Source organism: Fragaria vesca, linkage group LG6, assembly GCF_000184155.1.
Source record: "Fragaria vesca subsp. vesca linkage group LG6, FraVesHawaii_1.0, whole genome shotgun sequence".
In the NCBI taxonomy this organism is placed as follows: domain Eukaryota; kingdom Viridiplantae; phylum Streptophyta; class Magnoliopsida; order Rosales; family Rosaceae; genus Fragaria; species Fragaria vesca.
This window is the reverse complement of record NC_020496.1, coordinates 24,785,514-24,803,753: the sequence shown is the minus strand read 5'-3', so window position 1 is coordinate 24,803,753 and position 18,240 is coordinate 24,785,514. Positions and strand designations below refer to the sequence as shown.

Here is an 18,240-nt window from a genome sequence, read left to right as displayed (position 1 = left end):
CTACTACTGTGTCAACGAGAGACATGCTATTGTCGTGTCGACGAGAGATGTGTTACTGCCGTGTCGACGAAAGACGTGCTACTGCCGTATCATTTTGCGTAAATTTATTTGAAAATGGGGTATTTTAGTCATTTTGCTTATGAAAGTCTAGATCAGATATGTTACCATTAGTTTGTGTCTGGGCTTATGTCCTAATTTGTACAGAAATATTGAAAGTGGGGTTTTTGTGTTTTTAAATTTGGTCATGTGTTATTATGTAATTTTCTCTTAATTTTTTTTCATGCACTTTTACTAATCACATAATGTAACTAATGTTTAGGGAAGTGAAATCCACACTCCCTAAATTGTAATTCACACTCTCACTTTCCATTTTTGGTAACTTAAATTTTGTCTTTAGTGACTTAATTTTTGTCTTCTTATGAAAATGATGACTAAAAAAAAGAAATGGGTGTGTGGATTACAATTTAGGGAGTGTGAATTTCACATCCCAATGTTTAAATCTTATTTACATTAAGCATTAAGAGAACACGATAAGAGCATATTCAACCGTTTCTTTATAAACTTACTATTACCATGAGAGGAAAGTCAAATTATTTTCTTTTGTAATTCCAACAACATCTTATTGTTTATTATTCGATAATTAAATATGGTAATAGTTTTGAATTTTAAATAATCGAATAATAAATGATAACCACCTGGTGCACTAAAGTCGGTTGAGTTGCTTAGTATGGAACTCATGTTTAGAGACTAGAGTTTAAGTCCCAACACTCACCGGTATATGGCCAACTTGTTTAAGAGGCCTCCAAGTCGTGTGTCTGTGACATGTGGCTTTGCCGAGATACTTTTATGGACTACGGTATGAATAGTGACTGGGTGAGTGTTACTAACTTGCTAACGGTAAGAGTGTTGGGGCAGAGCACACTCCTCCAAGCCCTGATCCAAAAGGAAAAAATAAAGTTCAGTAAGTGTTTGGTGCAATAATAGCTTAGCAGATTATGCGGGCTAGCTACAACTAGATGGATTCATGGAGTTTGAAGTACCGCAATTAAGCGTCTTGGCTCTGGTCGTATGTCTTTGTAATATCTTCTACGTGCCTAGTTTTATCATCAGCTAAACTCACAATAAATGAGCTAATTGTCTAATGTAATGGTTCTAGAGTGATCATTGCACTGTGCCATTATGGCCTCCGATTCTATAAATGATTATTTTCCTTCAAAAAATAACTTACTAACAATAGTTTGCTATCTCACTCCCAATCAAAAGAAAAATGAATGAATGATGAAAAATATTACGTAAAGAGAAGATAAAGAATAGTACAAAAGATGTTTGGTATCGCTTGGTCTAGTATTTTGACCATTCCTTCGCATGGTAAGAAATTTTTAAAATTCATTTCTCCTGATGGAAATATGGTTTTAATTTTCAGTATTTATTTCTTATATGAAACCATTTTGGGATCACCCTTGTTCAAGTGTCCATGAGAATCCAAGTGCTTTTTTTAAGATAAGATACAGCAATCAAAACAGTATCATTGCATCAATAAAATCAAGACATTTCTTAATTCTGTATAGAATGGTGATCACAACTACACATCTAGATTTGATACATGTGATGCACCAAAAGTAATGAAAATGAGACCAAAGGATGAGCAATTGAAAGCAAAACTAATCCACCCCCAAGCCTCAGTAAATCTCGGAATATAATTTACAGCTGTGTTAGTGTTCCACAATACCTCTTACAGATAAACAAGTTATCATTTTACATCATCATCAGCCATTTTGTGCGAGCAACAGAGACCTCGTATTTGCCAATAGTCAGGAAGAAAATTCCTCTTGAACCTCCATTTGGCTTATTGAGTATTCCCTCTCAAACAATAAAAATTCCTGCACGTAAGATAGCGATTAAGTAGACCTGCTTAATTCAAACCAACTGCAACAAAAGACGAAGCAAACTGCACAGCAGATCCTGAATGATGAATAAGCCCAAGGATGCTCTGTTTTATTTTTATTTTTTATTCAATCCCATGGTGGATCTATTTGACCTATGGTGTGGTAATTATTACGTATTATCATCAGAGCTGCAAGTCCCCACAAGGTAACTTGTTGCCACTTAATTTCTTAATTTTCAAGAGAAGACAGGCAGGCAGACTACATTAGGATACGGAATCCCAAAATTGTTATATTTGAGCAGGATTTTAGTTATGAATCTGAAAGAACTGAAAGCAAAGGATATGCACATCTGAAATTTTGGTGGAAGATATTCCATTTACAATAACAAAAATTCCGCCAGGAGGAACAATATGCAATTTCTTTGGGACAGTTTGGAATGGATGCTTGATAGACAGAAGGGCATTCTGGTAAAGGCTTAAGATAATATGCATCACCTCCCAAGTTAACAAATGTGACGCAACTTTAGCATACCTGCAATTGTTGGTGACTAAACAAATGAAGAAATCCAGCTTCACGGCAAGCAACTAGTTCAATCAACTGATCATGGCTTGCAGGTGCAATACCTAACTCAATGAGGGAAAGTGAGACCTGCAGATGTGACAGCCATTGCAACATTAAAGGTGTGCATAGATCTAGGTATTATAGTTTAATGATTTGAAGATAAGAGTTCATATAAGAGGCTTTGGAAAAAGTACCTGCATGCATCGAAGAATGACTTCTGGAAGACAGCACCTACGACAAAGACCCTGCACAATGTATGTTGCTGGACTTTCTAAAGAACCATCCTTGCTCGAATACCAGGCATCTAATCGCGAAATGTCCATTGTAACTCCAGGTTGAAATCGAAGTAGCTCACCTGCAGTGAAAATTTATCAGTTCAATCATCTTTACTTGCCAAAATTAGCATCAGATGAGTAACTTCTGCTTCCTTCATAATCTTACTTCCACATTTTCTCTTTTCTTTAGAAATTTTCTACCATTTGGTGAGTAGGTATGAACTCTAATTCCACTTTGTCAAGCAGAGCAAGAATTTAGTTATGATAAATGTGCAGATGTGAGGAAATCAACAAGACCATTTTCTTTCTATCTGACCATTTTCCTTTCTTGAATCTCTAACTTAGGCATGCAAAATAAATTATAACTGCAGTATCAATATATAACTGCAGTTACCTTTGAAGCCGGCAGCCATAACAGTACCGAGAATACCACCATCATCGTGTTCCTGTGGCCCAAGACCATCACCTGGAACTGCCAAGCAGCGAAGCACAACTTCTACACAGCAATTATCCTTTGATGATATGGACACATTTATCTAGAAAAGCCAGAAATCCTGTTTGTGAGCAAAATAAAAAACTAAAGAAACAAAAAGAAGATTAATGCGTGAAAAATTAGAAATGCAAACGCCAATTCCTTGGACAGCGTATAACTCCGATATTAACTCTCACTATCAAGAACCCACACCAAAATGAAGATTCTTTGTAAAGAAAATTAGCACACGTTGGTTTTTCTTTACCATTAATTGGCGGTTTAACACATCTTCCTCACTCACTGAAGTGTATAGAGCACTCATCAATGTTGTACACACGGTTGCATCTGGAAGCAGACATTCACCAGAAGGCAAGCATAGCATTGCCGTGGCATGCAATTCAAGAAATATAGGTTCCACAGATCCATACACGTTATCTTCACCAGAAGCTAACCAAGGATTATCTTTTCCTATAACCAAAACAATTTTTTTTTGGTCAAAAGTTTAATTTCAAAAATAAAGAGTGCACAAAAATTGGACCTGAATCAGTGAACATCACAAATCTTCTACTGTAAAATTAGCCAATCCAGTTAATCTTTCAGAGGATTTTCTTTCAAATACAAGAGAAATAATCAACTCAACTTACTCAGTAACAATGACAGAGATGAATTCAAAGTCTCCTTAGCTGCTGAAACAGCCCTTTGTTTTTCGTCCATTGAGAGGTCCATTGGGGTCACCTCTGCATTCTCTAATTTAATTTTGAGCCAATTCCGGTATTTTGCATCACATGAATAATACTCATTCTGTTGAAGACCATCAATAAGTATAAAATTATACAAGCACATACACGGGCATAACAGGGAAGATACTAAGAAGTTGGATGGATGACAAACTACTGTACCCAGTCATGGAACTCTTTCAGGTTTTGAGAGACAGCCTCCAAGGTATTAGAAGATTCTGAAAGTTGTTTCAGAGGTTCAGCCAGAAAACTAAGTACTGAGTGGGCACCCATCGGCACTGCAGGAACTCTCCACATTGACACCAGTGAAAACTCCCTGAACAATATGTTGCTACAAGGAAAATAGAGAAAAGAAAAAATAAAAACAAGGAAAACAGATATTAAAGTGTCAATACAGTAACTGGTCAGTGAGAGGACCACATACTGTACCTCACCAACTCCTACTCCTTACCTCAGGCACGGCCACGGTTCAAATCAAAACCGTGACTGTGTCCTGCAATTAAGCTTGCAAAATATCAAATAGAGAATGTCATGGCACTAGTAGACATGACCTCTTTTTGTTTGCCAAAAAAAACAAAGAAAATACAGAATAAAACAAAAAAGTTCTCATGGCACTAGTTCTCATGCTGTTTCCATTTGTATTAATAAATACGAGAAACCAGCTTTATGTTCCACAATCCTAATGCAGAGATTCCTACTAAACATAGATACAACTCACCTATGTACTAATGCTCGTATAAGAAGTTTTCGGCTGACATCATCAACATTCTTTATGGTGGAGGGGGGTGTAAAACATAGCCACTGGATAACCATCGCTTTTTGAAGACTGTGCAACCGATGCTGCTCTGCAACACCTGATAGCTTATCATATTGACTAACTTTGATTTCCCGAGATCTTGACAAAACCCTGTTTGACCAGTTTGTGAGAAGCAGAATAGCATTACAGAACGATCCAATTTGTATTCTTCCAACCACAAAAATAAAGAAGGCCCAAGAAATAGAAATACCTTACAACAATTTCTTCAAAACTTCCTTTTGAATTGTCTAAGGGAGAAAATTGTAAATACTCTATGGCAGAGAGGAAGATCTTATACTTGACATGCACACTGTCAAAAAGCAACACAGAATAATTATAGAGGTTTTATATAAGAGTGCATGCCCCATCAATCCACAGAGCAATATAGGTTGAACAGAAAACCACACAACCTAAAGTATAGTCTCCGGTTCATTCTATAAATTCAGATATGACAGATACTTTCCATAAACAGAAGGCAATATAAAAACGTATATAGACAATGACCTCATAATCCCAATAAAGAGTCATATGTTACCTGCTGTCCAGCCTCAATTCCATCATGTGCACGAAGAGGTCAATGCAACGGTGGCGTGCAAGCTGAGAAGCATATATACCCACCAGCTCCTCATGTTGGTTGGAAAATAGAAACATAGCATACCTGGAATTAGAGTCACCAACTGTAAATTATGATTCAGCAGTGTATCCACTCAAACAATATACTATGCTTTGGTTGGACAATATTATTAATTTGATTAGAGATCACATAATCATCTAGTGTACTATTTCAATATAAAGTTTCATACAATTAAATTGAACTTTCTTAAACCATTTTAAGGCTAAGAATAGTATGGTTTAGTCAACTGGCATGTCATCAACCTATAAGCATCATGATCATTGGTTTCACCAAATGTATTGATCTTTCGTTTGTCTACCTTATCACAAAGAAACTGGCAAAAGTGACTTGAAACTACTTACATGTGTACAATGAGATCACCAACATTCATGATTTTCTCTCTGAAAGTATCCTTGAATTCATCATCAAGTAAGTACCTAAGCACAAGCACTAGATGTGCACCAAACCGAATCATTTGGGGATCCCCATGAGGCCTGAAAGACAAACACATGCCCAATTTCAAACAAAATAAACATTAAACTACTTGAATCAGTTTCTCTAAGAGGAATTTACAAAAATTATACATAGTGAACCGAAACATATGACAACACATTATACATGGTGAACCATGTCCTATGAGAGAGGGAAGGGGAGGGGGGGCATCAAAAAAATTAAATCACCATGATCATCCCTTGAAAAAATTGCATGTCATATTTCATTATCTGATACTGTTTTCCTATCTCAACAGATAGGATTGTCATCTGTTGCAGAAACAATCCTATTTGCATATTTCTGTATATGGCCATACAAATGTAATGAAATAATGTAAGGTCCAGAACTAAAGGATTCACTCGGACGTCCTTTCAGAATTATATCACAAAGACATGAAGGCAACTAACATAACATTACCTGAAGATATTCTCATCTTCTGAAGGTGCAATCCATGACCATATAAGGTCCAGCAATCGTGGGATATCCCCTACCATTAGAATCATCTGTCAAACAATATGTTATTACAAGAACCATTCAATAACACCTCACTCTCAGTGTCATAAACATATCTTTCAAAAGACTCAAAAAAAAAAAAAAAAAAAACATAAAACGATCTAATATGATTTCCTTAAACAAATAACTTGGAATTCCAATTCCAAGGCAGAGAAGTGTTTGTACCACAATATTTCTTGGAAACATCACTTTTGAAAAACATTTCTTTGTTCAGTAAAAATTTAACATAATTTTCTAACTATTTGATTCATCCTGTGTTGAGGAATGCTTTTGTCAAAATGAGATATCATCAGGAAAAGTCTATTCCAATTGAAACACACATTAGAGAAAAGCTTTTCGGATTCCTCTTCTAAGGAACTGTTTTCTAGCAAAAAAGAAAAAACAGAGAGAGTGATCATACCTCAATTTGTCGTTGCGGCTCCTTGCATCCTCGAGTAACATTTTCGTGGACCAATTCCCTAATTGAAATAAATTACACTTTTATTACCAGTATACAACATTGAAAGAAAAGAAGGTCATGGCTAGATTTTCAGGTGGATTATGTAATAAAAAATGTACCCTGAATGAAGTTTCTGAATGAGATCCGAAAGTTGCCGTGGTTGCTGGTTTGAAACTTGGAGTGGCCAGCTTCCTGATCCACTTGAAGTCTGAACAGATCCATCACCATGTGCTGGACTTCCATCAATTGCATCTGCAATGCTTTTAATTTGATCCATTCTTTCTGGTTGTAAATGAGCCAATTCATAATCCACCTGAAAATCTAGCCATGACTTTGCTATTGTCCAGCATGCCGACTGCAAATATATTTCATTAGAATCAGAGGCAAACCTGATGGTGGTGATACAAGGTATTTACAAAAAATTCACTATCATCAAGATTCCAACACATGTCAACTACTGCTACAATACAACAAACACATTTATCCAGCAAAAGGAGTTTTGTTTTCTTGGGCAGCACCATTGCATTATATATTAAACTTTAAAGGTTTGAAACCTTTAAACATGGAACAAGATCTGTATCCAACTATGTTTGCACAATGAGAGATAGTTGATCATCTTTGCTGACTGTATGCTTGAAAGGGATCTATGGTCTTTTGTGTTTTCTTTGACTTAATCAAATAGGTAGCATTAAATGCAGAGCAAAGCTATTGACAATTCCTCCACAGAATAAATAACTTAATCAGTTAATTCATGGTATGAGACTAAAAGAGAATTTAGAGTTGGTGGGAGCAAATACCTCCCAGTCGGTGCAGATTGGAAGCATGCGTCTCAAATTGCTACATTGTGCCGCGTAGACTGCTGCTTCATATTTCCCAGTATCTTGCTCAGCTATTTTCTTCATATTAAAGACAGAAAGTGACATGTTATAATGAGTTGGGGGAAAGGGGGGGGGGGGGGGGGGGGGGTTTGTGTGTTTGGGGGACAATATATATAATTCAAATCAATAGTGGTCAAAATTTTAATGACAAAAAAGCAACAGATAAGTTTACGCCATTAAGAACAATTGAGGACCCGTGAAGATAAGGACAAACAAAATATATATGATAAGCTACAAAATGCAGTGAGTTTTCATACGTATAGTTCAGTATTGACAATGCTGTCATGTATGACCTTGAATTAAAAAGCGATCCTTTCAACCGTACCTCTGATGCACAATAAGAAGCCCATTTCCAGAGATACCATTGGTGGCCAATGCGACTTTCCAATTCAATGGCTTGCAAGGTTCTGTTCTTTCCATTCCTCACCAGGGCTTCAATTGATGGAGATAGGTCAGAACCTCCAAATATGCATAATGTTGCGGCTCTCCATGCCTAACAAAATTTTAGAAGTTCTTACGACAGCAGGACTGAGTATAGATGTAGAGGTAATCTCATATTTTCCAAGACTTTAGTTACCTGTCCCTTAGACCGGCAAAGGTTACATGCCTCCTCCAGTCTCCCTGCTCTCAAAAGAGTCCAGACATCTTCCAAAAGAGATTCATCATGTTTCTGATTGGATAAATTTGTTAATACTGATTGAGAGGAACATACATGCATATAAAAGAAAAAAAGATACCTAGTAACTATGTTCGAATTCTGTACAAAAATACAGGAGTGTACTATAATGTACAATCTGCTACAGGTGAATAACAAAAAGTAAGAAACATAATCCACTCAATAACTCAAGTTATTAGTAGATTTGTGAATCCTGGCTAACAGAAGGAGAGGTGTTAAAGCTGGGGCCATCTATTAAAGGTAATTGACTCTGACTTAAGGATGCCTTAGCCCCTTTTATACAAAAATAGATAAAATTAGGGTACTACTGAAGAGACCAATCACTGTAGCATTGCAGGCACAAGCATGCTGTCTTATGTTATAACCTAAGGAATCTAAGGTACTTTCCATTACTTTATGTGCAGTTTGCATAAATTTGTGTTTGATTAGAACATATAATTGAGCTACACCAGTACTGTATTGAGAATTGCAACTCCAGGAAGGAAAGGCAGCCAGAGAAGAAAAAGCTCTAATCAAAAATCTGGTTTGATTAAAACATATGATATGAAAAATACGTGCTATGAAGGAACAGGACCTACTAACCACTACATACTTCAAAATGTAAGCAAGCTTGAAAAAATTTGAAAGGAAAACAAAATAATACTCTGTCATCAGGTAGTAGATGCGCATGTTCACGTGTCGGGGCATCAAAATCCAAGTGCTGAACAGTATTTGCACTGGATGTTCGTTTCTTAAGATAACGTTGAGTATGGAACCAAATTCCAGAGCTTGGGAGACAGGCACCAACATGTGACCCTCGCACCTACAAATATTTGACAGTTTCCAATTAAAAATTGTTGGTATGTGAAACTCCGAACAATCATTTAAAGCTAATTAAAAGGTTACTATCTCCACTTTGAAAATAAATTAAAAAAAAAAAATCACAAAACTTGATCAGAATATTGACAAGACAATAACTCTTGTGCAAATTTAATATATTCTGCAATAAAATAGGACGCAGTAAGTGCAACCTTTCTTTCCAGATCCAGTGCTTTCGAAGTTAAGCCTTCTAGCCATTGTACAATTCGTAGGCATAATTGTGCTGTAAGATTGTCCGCAACAAACTGGCAAGCCTCCAAATGTGATGTTGAGGGAATCTGTCATAGGTCAATGTAGTTAAAATTAGAAAAAAAAACTACCTCCATGTGCTTTTCAACTTTACAACATTAACAGAAAGAATAAATATCTTTTAAGACTTTAGGGAAAATGAAATACCAAGATGAGCTCTTTAGGGATCTCTTCGGTCCCTGCACAAAGAAGAATAACTCTCACAATAAAAGTCGTAGCTCACAGTGTGTATCTATGTGCCTGAAGGACATCATATAGCATAAAACAGTAGGGATAAGAGGTAGATTACCTTTCCCGAAGAGGTACCACAGGAGAGACCAGGATGCAGCCTCGTCAAGTAGGAGCTGAGCCTTCTGCCTCATCAACTTATCTTCTACAACCCGATGCCGTATGTTGGAACCATACCTACACAATTTATACATGAAACTAATGCGCATTTGCAATACTAATACATCTTTGCAACTACTGTCGAAACGAGGACATACATAATCGACTCAGAAACATCTCTGCATGATTCTTCCAGTCTCAATATCAGGTCCGAAAAAGGCATGAGCCCTGAAAACAAAATTCACCAACAAACTTCAGTCACATACACAACAAGTAAAACACAATGTCAAGCACAATCTCTATCAACCTTGAAGAGCAGAGTCAAGCAGAGATGCAAACAAAGCAAACGTCGTGTCTCCATCATCAGCCAGAACATCCTCCTCATGCTTGCAAAGCTTCAACGAGGAGCGGCCGGCCTCAACACCATCCTCCACCTCAGTAACATCAAACGAGGGCCGCCTTTTCAAGAAGGAGCGAGCCTTTGCAGGAGTGGTGTCTGCTTCGTGTTTGATATCTTCTAGAAGAAGTGCAGTGTTGGTAGGGCTGTGGATGTTGTTCTGGGCATCATAGAGTAGCCTGGAGGAAGGTGAACCGTCTCGGTAGGGCGAAACGCTCCGTTTCCTGGTTTTCCACATCAAAAAATTAGGTCTAAGATTTTAAATCTCCAGAAACACGAAATGCTTCTGATTTGCTACGGAGATTTGATGTGGCATTATATGTTTGCTAGCTCAGAAATCGGAATCGGAATCCTAAGAACTGAAATCAATCTTTACTGACTCTAATAACATATTATTGAAATTTTGATTAACAAAATTAAATCATGGAAAGAAGAAAGGAAATTGAGATTGAGAGAGAGAGAGAGAGAGAGATTTGGGGGCGAACCCGTAGCGGCGGAATTGCTCGCGGGTGGAGAGGTTTTCGGGGTCGAAGTAGCTGGGAGAAGCGTCCATGTCGAAGTCCATTGCCGGCGGAGAGGTTAAACCCTAGGCCTAGGGGAGGTCAAAGTGCGGGAAGTGGACTAGGAGTGGAGTGAGAGGGTTTTGATTTACTACGAGTTTTTGAAGCAGAGACATGGAAGCCTGAATTCTACAAGGGTTTTAGCTCCAGTTTGGCAGTTTAGACACAGAAGACGACATGTCGTCTGGAAAAAAAGTTTTCAATTATTTACATATCAATAAAATATATAGATTTAAAAAACAAAAAAATGGTGTTATAAAATAAAATAAAAATGTATGGATAAAAAAATAGATGGGGTGTGTTAAGAGCAATAACCAAAAAAAAAAAATTATTAATGGGTAACATGTTACCAATAGTAATGCACCGGATCTTATGAGAGCTATAAATGTAAGCTTATTTGAGTTGGAGTAGTACTAAAATAGTCATAGCTAGCTTACACAACTTGGACGAGTTTTGAAGTCTCAAGTTCAATTTCGACTGAAAATATCAACTAGACTTTAAAACGTTACAACTGTATGTAAATATGAAAAATGTAAAGGTAAATTAATCGTTACAACTGGTATCTCTTCACACAATATCTAGCTTTTAAAATTGAGACTATATCACTAGATCAAATGATAGGAGGATATTATTTTCCTGGACGACTTAAAATTAATTATGATGGGGCTTTCAGCAGCAATGGTGAGGGTGGGGCTGCGATAGTTGTACGAAATGAGGAGGGTATGTTTGTTAGGGCACAGGCTGTGAAGCTTCCTTCTTTGCACTCTCCTTTAGAAGCCGAGGCCAAGGCATGTAAGTTGGGTATGTGTTTACCTATGTGTCATGGGTGGAAGGAGGTGGTGATTGAGAGCGACTGCTCAGTTCTTGTGGCAGCAATGCAACAACAGGGCACGATTCACGTTGAGGTTAGCCGAATTATTGAGGATTGTCGAGCTTATATGAGTTACTTTGATTTCATTATTTTTCGGCATGTCTTTAGAGAAACAAATAATGTTGCTCATAGGTTGACACATTTTGCTAGTCTTGATTTTGAGTTGGAGGGGTGCTTAGGGGACCCTCCGGATTTTATTAAAGACTTACTTTATGAAAATCTTTGTAATGCTGCTAGTGTTGATCGAGGTAGAGGTTTTATGTCTCACTCGTGTCAACACAATTTTATAAATAATAATGGGTGTGGGGCTGTTCCAAATCCCTTTTTAAAAAAAATTCAAAAAAGATTCAATATCATCAGTTGACCCATGACGAATGGCACAAGTGCAATTTTATCCAAAACCGTGGTCACTATACTTGATCAAACATTCTCTTTATATCAAAAAGGTTTTCTGCCAAACGTTTATCCAAATCAGCAGCAGCAATGGCGGTGGTGGCTCGTTTCTCATGCTTCTTCACTCACCCCAACACCTCCCGCCGATCTCCAACCTCCGATCAACTCTCCCTCAACTCCCCCCTTCTCGGTAACTCCCCTCGCTCACTCTTTTTCATTTTCACTGCCAATATTTTACTTTCCCACATTTGCATTTTGGTTACTGAATTTAATAGAACCATCACATTTCTGTAAACGGGTTTGTAATAATTCAAATGTAGGTTGTTCAGCAATTGAAAAGTATCCACCTTTTTATATTTTCGATTTTTGTGATAATGTCAGATGATTACAATGTGCATTTGTTGCTGTGATTATTATTGGATAAGTTTTAACATTAGCGAAAAGAAAATTTTATAATGGCAACAAGCTGTAGGGTTGCAGTTTAAGGTGATGACTTGAATAATATCTGTTCTTTATTCGGGTTGTACCACTATATTGAGATGAAGTGTTTTGCCATTGTTGATAGAACCATGGAAATCTGCGTTTCTTCGGTTTAGAGTCGAAAAGGTGGTGGCGGCATTTGGAAACAGTCGAAATGAGCTGTTGGAGAGGTCTCCGGCCGCTAAATGCCAGGTATGATGGTGAGTTACATCTTTATCAGCTTTTGTTTCTTCTTGGGAGATTGGGTGTTCAAATTTGCCAACTTGCTCTTCCGGGTTTATAACATCTTTTAGATGCATTATATTCATATATTCATTGCCAACTTCCTGTGGATTTGGCATTCGACTGACAGATGTCGCATTTATTAGCATGACAAGGCTTTTTGTTTTTCTAAGATGCATGTGCTTACATGTACAATTTTCAGTCGATTCAATTTGATCTACTGATTCCTATGTTGATGTTTTATCTTGCCTATCTGATTTTAAAATGAACACTTATGCAGGGAGATACAAAATTGAGATTCCCAGCAATGGAGCTTCTGATCGGTAATGCCTTAATGTTGACTACACCTTTGAAAGCTTTGGCAGAAACATGTGAGGCCGACAACTCTTTTTTCAACATGCCTCTGCTGCTATCCGTTGCCCTTGTAGGGGCCACTGTTGGTGGTAAGAAAATACTTGCTTTACGATCTGCATTGTAAAAGCTCCATAGAGTATAAGGGTGAAGATGTATCAAGTAGTTTTGTTGTGTTTATTTGGTTTAACTGATGTCTTTATTGAAAAGTATTCATTATGTTGCTGATAGCTTGTTACTTTTATCATAGGGCTGGTTGCTCGTCAAAGGAAAGGGGAATTACAACGAGTGAATGAACAGTTACGACAAATTAATGCTGCTCTGAGAAGACAAGCTAAGATCGAATCATATGCTCCCGGTTTGAGTTATGCGCCTAGTGGAAGAATACCAGAGAGCGAGGTTATAATTGATCCAAGGAAGCATGAGTTGATTTCTCGATTGAAGGCTGGGAAAAACTTTCTGAGAAATCAAGAACCACAGAAAGCAACTATTGAGTTTAAGGCAGCTTTGGAGCTTGCTCAAAGTTTGAAGGACTCAATTGAAGAGAAGAAGGCTGCAAGGGGTCTAGGTTTGTTTTCATTACCCTTGTTCATTACTATCCCCTCTCATTTACCATAAGTCAATATAGGAATTTAAAGAGACATATAAAACATAACCCAATGTACTTCAAGTATGGAGCGCCCACGTCTTAAAAACAAAACCCTTTCTGTTCCTTTATGTATTAGTTGAGCTCTGTCATTGTGTGATGAGTAAACAGAACTTTATGGAGAGATCCCAAACTCAGGCATTGGGAGGTAAAGAACCAGTTGCAAATTTCGTAAGCAAAGTATATAAGTTGTTCAGACAGAGAAACAAAACAAAATATGATGTCCTAAGTCCTAACATTTGGGTATTTTAGTTATAGACTACTTCTGTATTTGTTGGTCTGATTTCTTAGATTCAGTTCGGACTGCTGTGTATATTCTTTGCTGGCTTTCTTATTTGGTACATATAAGGATTTCTTTTCTAAGTATGTTCTCATTTCTTTGATTTGCATCTCTCAGGAGCCTCACTACAAAGACAGGGCCAGTATCGAGATGCCATTAAGTACCATTCTATGGTTTTGGCAATCTCTGAGCGAGAAGGAGAAGACTCTGGAAACACTGAAGCTTATGGAGCAATTGCTGATTGTTATACTGAGCTTGGAGATCTTGAGAGTGCAGGGAAGTACTATGATAATTATATTGCTAGGTTGGAGCAAGACTAGACCAGCTGTATGAACCGAAACTATGTCACATGAATTACTGAGATGGTATGATTATCATGAGAAAGGTGCGGAGGACTTGTCACCTGCACTGGCTTGCGGATCAGTTTGTTTTTTGTTCACTGTTAGTAGTTGTTTCTTGTAGAATGCCTCCCACCCGTCTCGTCTTCCCAAGGTAAAATATGTTATTAACACTTTGGCATGTAGAGAAAGATAGTTCTGTATGGATGAAGAGATTTTCTGTTAGATGTTGTATTTTGAATTTGTGCAGGAAAGCAGTTATTACCCACAGCTCATACTACACTGATACGTACAAAAAACTTCATCTGTAACTAGAGTTACTGCCGGCTAGGCAAATAATAATCCAATTGTTAGTTGAGATACAAATTGAAAATTGCACATCAGATGACCAATAATTCGCTGGTAACATGCATATATCTCCAGAAGGATTCTATTTGATTGACCAACCATAAGGAAGTGAGATTTTACAAGCCGTGGTTTGGAAAAAGAAAGAAAAAAGCTAAAAAGGCTAAAAGAGGCTTAACATAAAAGGCTAAAAACACTCGTGTTAATAACAAGCTCTCAACATAAAAAAGAAGAAAACACGAGATCATACATGTTACATATCCATACACAGATAGCAATCATCATATAAGACAGGATAAGCGACCTCTCCTCATAAGGGAGGGATACACAATAAATAGCTTCCTAAAGGGGTTTATAACTCTCAGATAACGCCTGCATAGTGCAGGAATATATAGGTAGCCTGTAGCATTTAACTTGTATATTATTACTGATAGTACATGAGCTGCTGGGCAGCAGCAACACTCTGGAATCCACCATCGTATATAGCCTGGCTTGCTCCAGCTGTGCCCATTCCCATGGCCCCCTGCTTAAGAGGGATCTGTCCCTGGGGGTGCATGAGGGCATGGACACCACCCATCTTGCTCATTGCTAGTTGACGCTCATAGGTTAAGAGGTCTGTTGCAGAGAGGCCTGGTAAAGGCACCGCTGCAGCTGGGGGAGGGAGTGGGTTTGAGATTGTTCCTGGTGGAGTAGGCTTGCTGCCCCAAGAACACTGCATCCACGACAAGAAACAACTCAGAAGTCAATATATAGGCATGAACAGAAAGAACACTTGCACAGTCAATATCATGAATATGGATCACTACAAGGTTCGCCTTGACAATTGAACAGATTTAAGTTATGCAAATTCAGTCCAACAAGCAAATGCAAGTAATACTGCACCAACCCACAATGTCTTGTGCGCCAGCAATCTTGACAGTATTTCCAAACAAATAGCAGGGAACCCACCTTTATTTGTCTTCCAAACAAATTCGACTGAGTATTTCCCATCTGTATAGCGAGAGCTGCCTCACCATGGGTACTGAACCTGACAAAACCAAAACCTTTATCACGCTGAAGCCGAACCTCTTCAATTACTCCAACACCAAGAGCGTAAAAGTGACGGTGAAGATCAAGCTGAGTGACCTGTAACAAAACAAGAGAACAAGTTTCAAATCACTGACGGCACTAGAATTCCTAATGCAAATACTATATTTTTCAATTTATTCTCTATATACGAGCACCAATACTGAAAGTTGAAACTCAACCTCAGTTCTGCGACTACTTGATTGGGGTAGTTGAAATCAATGTGTGGATAATAGAGGATTATATATACATATAATATATAATAGAAAGAGAGAGAGAGAGAGAGAGAGAGAGGAAGAGGGACAGATAAAACTAATAGATAAGAAAATGTCTTGCCTCCGGAGCAAGATTGCCAACGTAGACAGTGGTATATTGGGGGTTGTTCTCCGGAGCCTCATTGTTTGTTGGCTCTTTTCCGTCTTCTGCAGAATCAGAAGAGATTATGAGTCTCCCATAGCCAACATAGACAGAACTCAATCTTTTCACACAACTCGTTAAAAGAAAGAGAAAAATCCATTTGAAAAAAAAAATATTATACACATGCCGATTCCAGTCAAGTGGATATCAAAAAATTTTGGGTTAAAGTAGTTTCCGTTATATCAAGCATGAACCTGGACTCACCTGAAGAACCATTAGTTAGTTCCACCACACTCTTGCCATCTGAACTCTGCTTATCCTCATTGGTGCCAGCACCTTTTGTTGCCCAGTTGCAACGTATCTGTCTACTGGCAAGCCACTTACCTGCACAATTCACCAAACAAGTTCAGACTATGGTGAGAAGAGATGGTATATAAAAGTAAACTAGGAGGCCTCATAACTACGAGATCTTAGGTTAGGCAACTACAGCACATGGCTGGTGCAGCTGCACATTAGGTGTGGTCTGTGTAACTTAAAGTGAGTCCCACTTATTTTGTAAACTGTTTTTGGCTCGCACCAGTGCAGAGCAGCGGCATATTAGACCTTCTCCACGCTTCTACTGGTTTAAAAATATAATGAAAAATTGCCAGTTGGAGAAACTGCCGCTTTTGACTTACAACTAAGGGCCAGAGAATAAACTAAAAGACCGCAGTACTTATATACTATCTTGAAACTGAATAAATGACTTGTTATAAGAAACTTACTCCTTTAACCACCTCCCACAAAGTTGTTAAAAAAAATCCAAGACTGAAAAGTAACCAGTTAACATATATAGAAACTCTAACTGGATTGTGAAATCTTACATATTAGTGATTTTATGAAAGAAGCACCAAAAACCAAATTGAAAGAAGAAAGAAAGCAAGTTTGGCATGTAAAGCCAGTGACCATATCCATTTTCTCCCTCCCTCCCTCCCTCTCCCTTCCTCCGGTTTTAATCAGGTTGCACCTGTTAGTCCCTTGGGCAATCTTTTAGAAGCAAAAACAATAAAATTATATCATTGTTCTTACCATTTAAGTCATTAATTGCACTTTGAGCATCCTGAAAGAAAATATGAAATATGATGAGAATTTACTTGCGTACAGATAACAATTATAAAAGCAGAGGATAGGTTGAGGCTGATGCTTTAAAATAGTGACTCTACAAGAAAATTTTGAAATTTGATATGTCCAAGCTGTTAGCTAATAGTTCTGAACCTAAACCCTTGCACTCAGAACTCATTATAGCTTAAGACAAAAAGAAAAGAAAACGGATTCAAGAATCCATATTGCCACCAAATATTTGATCTTATATTTCTATTCAAAATTTCAAATAGATGCTACCTGTTGGTTCCGGAATGAGACAAATCCAAAGCCTCTAGAGCGCCCTGTCTTCTGATCCCACATAACTCTTGCATCTCTATGACCAACATAAAAATCAAATTAGCCCAACCCAACAATAAGCAAAAAAACAATATAAGTTCAACCCGTAATAAATTAAAGAACCTAGAGCTTCATCACATGTCTTGTTTAAAAAAAATAAGAAATTTGAGAAAACCATTTCATGAGAAGAGACACTTACGAACAACTGGAATATACAGAAAAGCAAGCAAATAATGTGGCATCAGTAACCTCAGGACTGAGATCACCTACAAAAATGTTGAAGTGTCCTGCAAATAAAAAAAACAAGATCATCTTATCAATGCCGGAAAATCACCCAAATGAGTTCCAAGGAGGAGAAAGAAAACAACAAACCTGATGTATCTTCCCTCTGACCACTGGCATATGCCCAATTCACTTTGATAGGCTGTCCAAACCTGAAAACCAGATAACATGTAGGATACTATACAACAACAAAAATTGATAAATAAAGAATAATCAGATGGAACTTAAATGAGACATGCACTTACAGTTGTCTTCCATTGAGAGATACTATTGCCAGAGCAGCACATCTGCGATCAAAATAGTGGACAAACCCATAGGATGACTGCAAAAGCCAGGAACAGAGATATGATCATAAGGTGGTAAAATCGAGAAAACAGATAGTAACTGATCGAGTCAAGAAATCTTCAATAGTAGATTTGTTAGTTGGATTAGAACTGTACAAAGTACAAACCAACTGGAAAG

General features: G+C 37.7%; 3 protein-coding genes across 3 annotated transcripts in view; 1 reads left to right on the top strand and 2 right to left on the bottom strand.

The window, feature by feature from the left end:
- Window positions 1-1,517: 1,517 nt before the first annotated feature.
- Window positions 1,518-10,734, bottom strand: LOC101306357. The gene is made up of 24 exons (XM_004303666.1): window positions 10,655-10,734; window positions 10,080-10,393; window positions 9,931-10,000; window positions 9,735-9,850; window positions 9,593-9,624; window positions 9,349-9,474; window positions 8,982-9,140; window positions 8,240-8,332; window positions 7,988-8,155; window positions 7,582-7,680; window positions 6,904-7,139; window positions 6,746-6,803; window positions 6,250-6,335; window positions 5,703-5,834; window positions 5,263-5,385; window positions 4,939-5,037; window positions 4,650-4,838; window positions 4,094-4,262; window positions 3,839-3,995; window positions 3,460-3,662; window positions 3,117-3,258; window positions 2,642-2,802; window positions 2,418-2,534; window positions 1,518-1,880 (listed from the first exon to the last, which is right to left on the bottom strand). The coding sequence occupies exons 1-24, from the start codon at window positions 10,732-10,734 to the stop codon at window positions 1,812-1,814; spliced, it is 3,198 nt and encodes a 1,065-aa protein (XP_004303714.1). The 3' UTR covers window positions 1,518-1,811.
- A 1,336-nt stretch (window positions 10,735-12,070) lies between these two features.
- Window positions 12,071-14,400, top strand: LOC101306069 (protein FLUORESCENT IN BLUE LIGHT, chloroplastic-like). The gene is made up of 5 exons (XM_004303665.1): window positions 12,071-12,183; window positions 12,559-12,665; window positions 12,976-13,138; window positions 13,297-13,614; window positions 14,090-14,400. The coding sequence occupies exons 1-5, from the start codon at window positions 12,084-12,086 to the stop codon at window positions 14,290-14,292; spliced, it is 891 nt and encodes a 296-aa protein (XP_004303713.1). The 5' UTR covers window positions 12,071-12,083; the 3' UTR covers window positions 14,293-14,400.
- Window positions 14,401-14,806: 406 nt separating this feature from the next.
- LOC101305778 (nucleolysin TIAR-like) overlaps window positions 14,807-18,240 on the bottom strand; it is a 5,044-nt gene continuing 1,610 nt past the window's right edge. The window contains exons 4-12 of the mRNA XM_004303664.1: window positions 18,024-18,100; window positions 17,869-17,930; window positions 17,696-17,783; window positions 17,458-17,533; window positions 17,146-17,176; window positions 16,342-16,461; window positions 16,057-16,142; window positions 15,604-15,780; window positions 14,807-15,367 (exon numbers count right to left, since the gene is read on the bottom strand). Of these exons, the coding sequence (XP_004303712.1) occupies window positions 15,080-15,367; window positions 15,604-15,780; window positions 16,057-16,142; window positions 16,342-16,461; window positions 17,146-17,176; window positions 17,458-17,533; window positions 17,696-17,783; window positions 17,869-17,930; window positions 18,024-18,100 (1,005 nt within the window). The 3' untranslated portion in view covers window positions 14,807-15,079. The remainder of the gene's footprint in view (window positions 15,368-15,603; window positions 15,781-16,056; window positions 16,143-16,341; window positions 16,462-17,145; window positions 17,177-17,457; window positions 17,534-17,695; window positions 17,784-17,868; window positions 17,931-18,023; window positions 18,101-18,240) is intronic.

What these genes read in the sequence shown, in the direction of transcription:
- LOC101306357 (XM_004303666.1), bottom strand. Translation starts at nt 10,734, where the DNA reads ATGGACTTCGACATGGACGCTTCTCCCAGCTACTTCGACCCCGAAAAC. An exon ending in TTTGCCGGTCTAAGGGACAG is followed by an intron (nt 8,156 to 8,239) that starts GTAACTAAAGTC and finishes AAATTTTGTTAG; the next exon opens with GCATGGAGAGCCGCAACATT. An exon ending in CTTCTTATTGTGCATCAGAG is followed by an intron (nt 7,681 to 7,987) that starts GTACGGTTGAAA and finishes TTTAATATGAAG; the next exon opens with AAAATAGCTGAGCAAGATAC.
- LOC101306069 (XM_004303665.1), top strand. Translation starts at nt 12,084, where the DNA reads ATGGCGGTGGTGGCTCGTTTCTCATGCTTCTTCACTCACCCCAACACC. An exon ending in CCTCAACTCCCCCCTTCTCG is followed by an intron (nt 12,184 to 12,558) that starts GTAACTCCCCTC and finishes CATTGTTGATAG; the next exon opens with AACCATGGAAATCTGCGTTT. An exon ending in GAAGGCTGCAAGGGGTCTAG is followed by an intron (nt 13,615 to 14,089) that starts GTTTGTTTTCAT and finishes TGCATCTCTCAG; the next exon opens with GAGCCTCACTACAAAGACAG.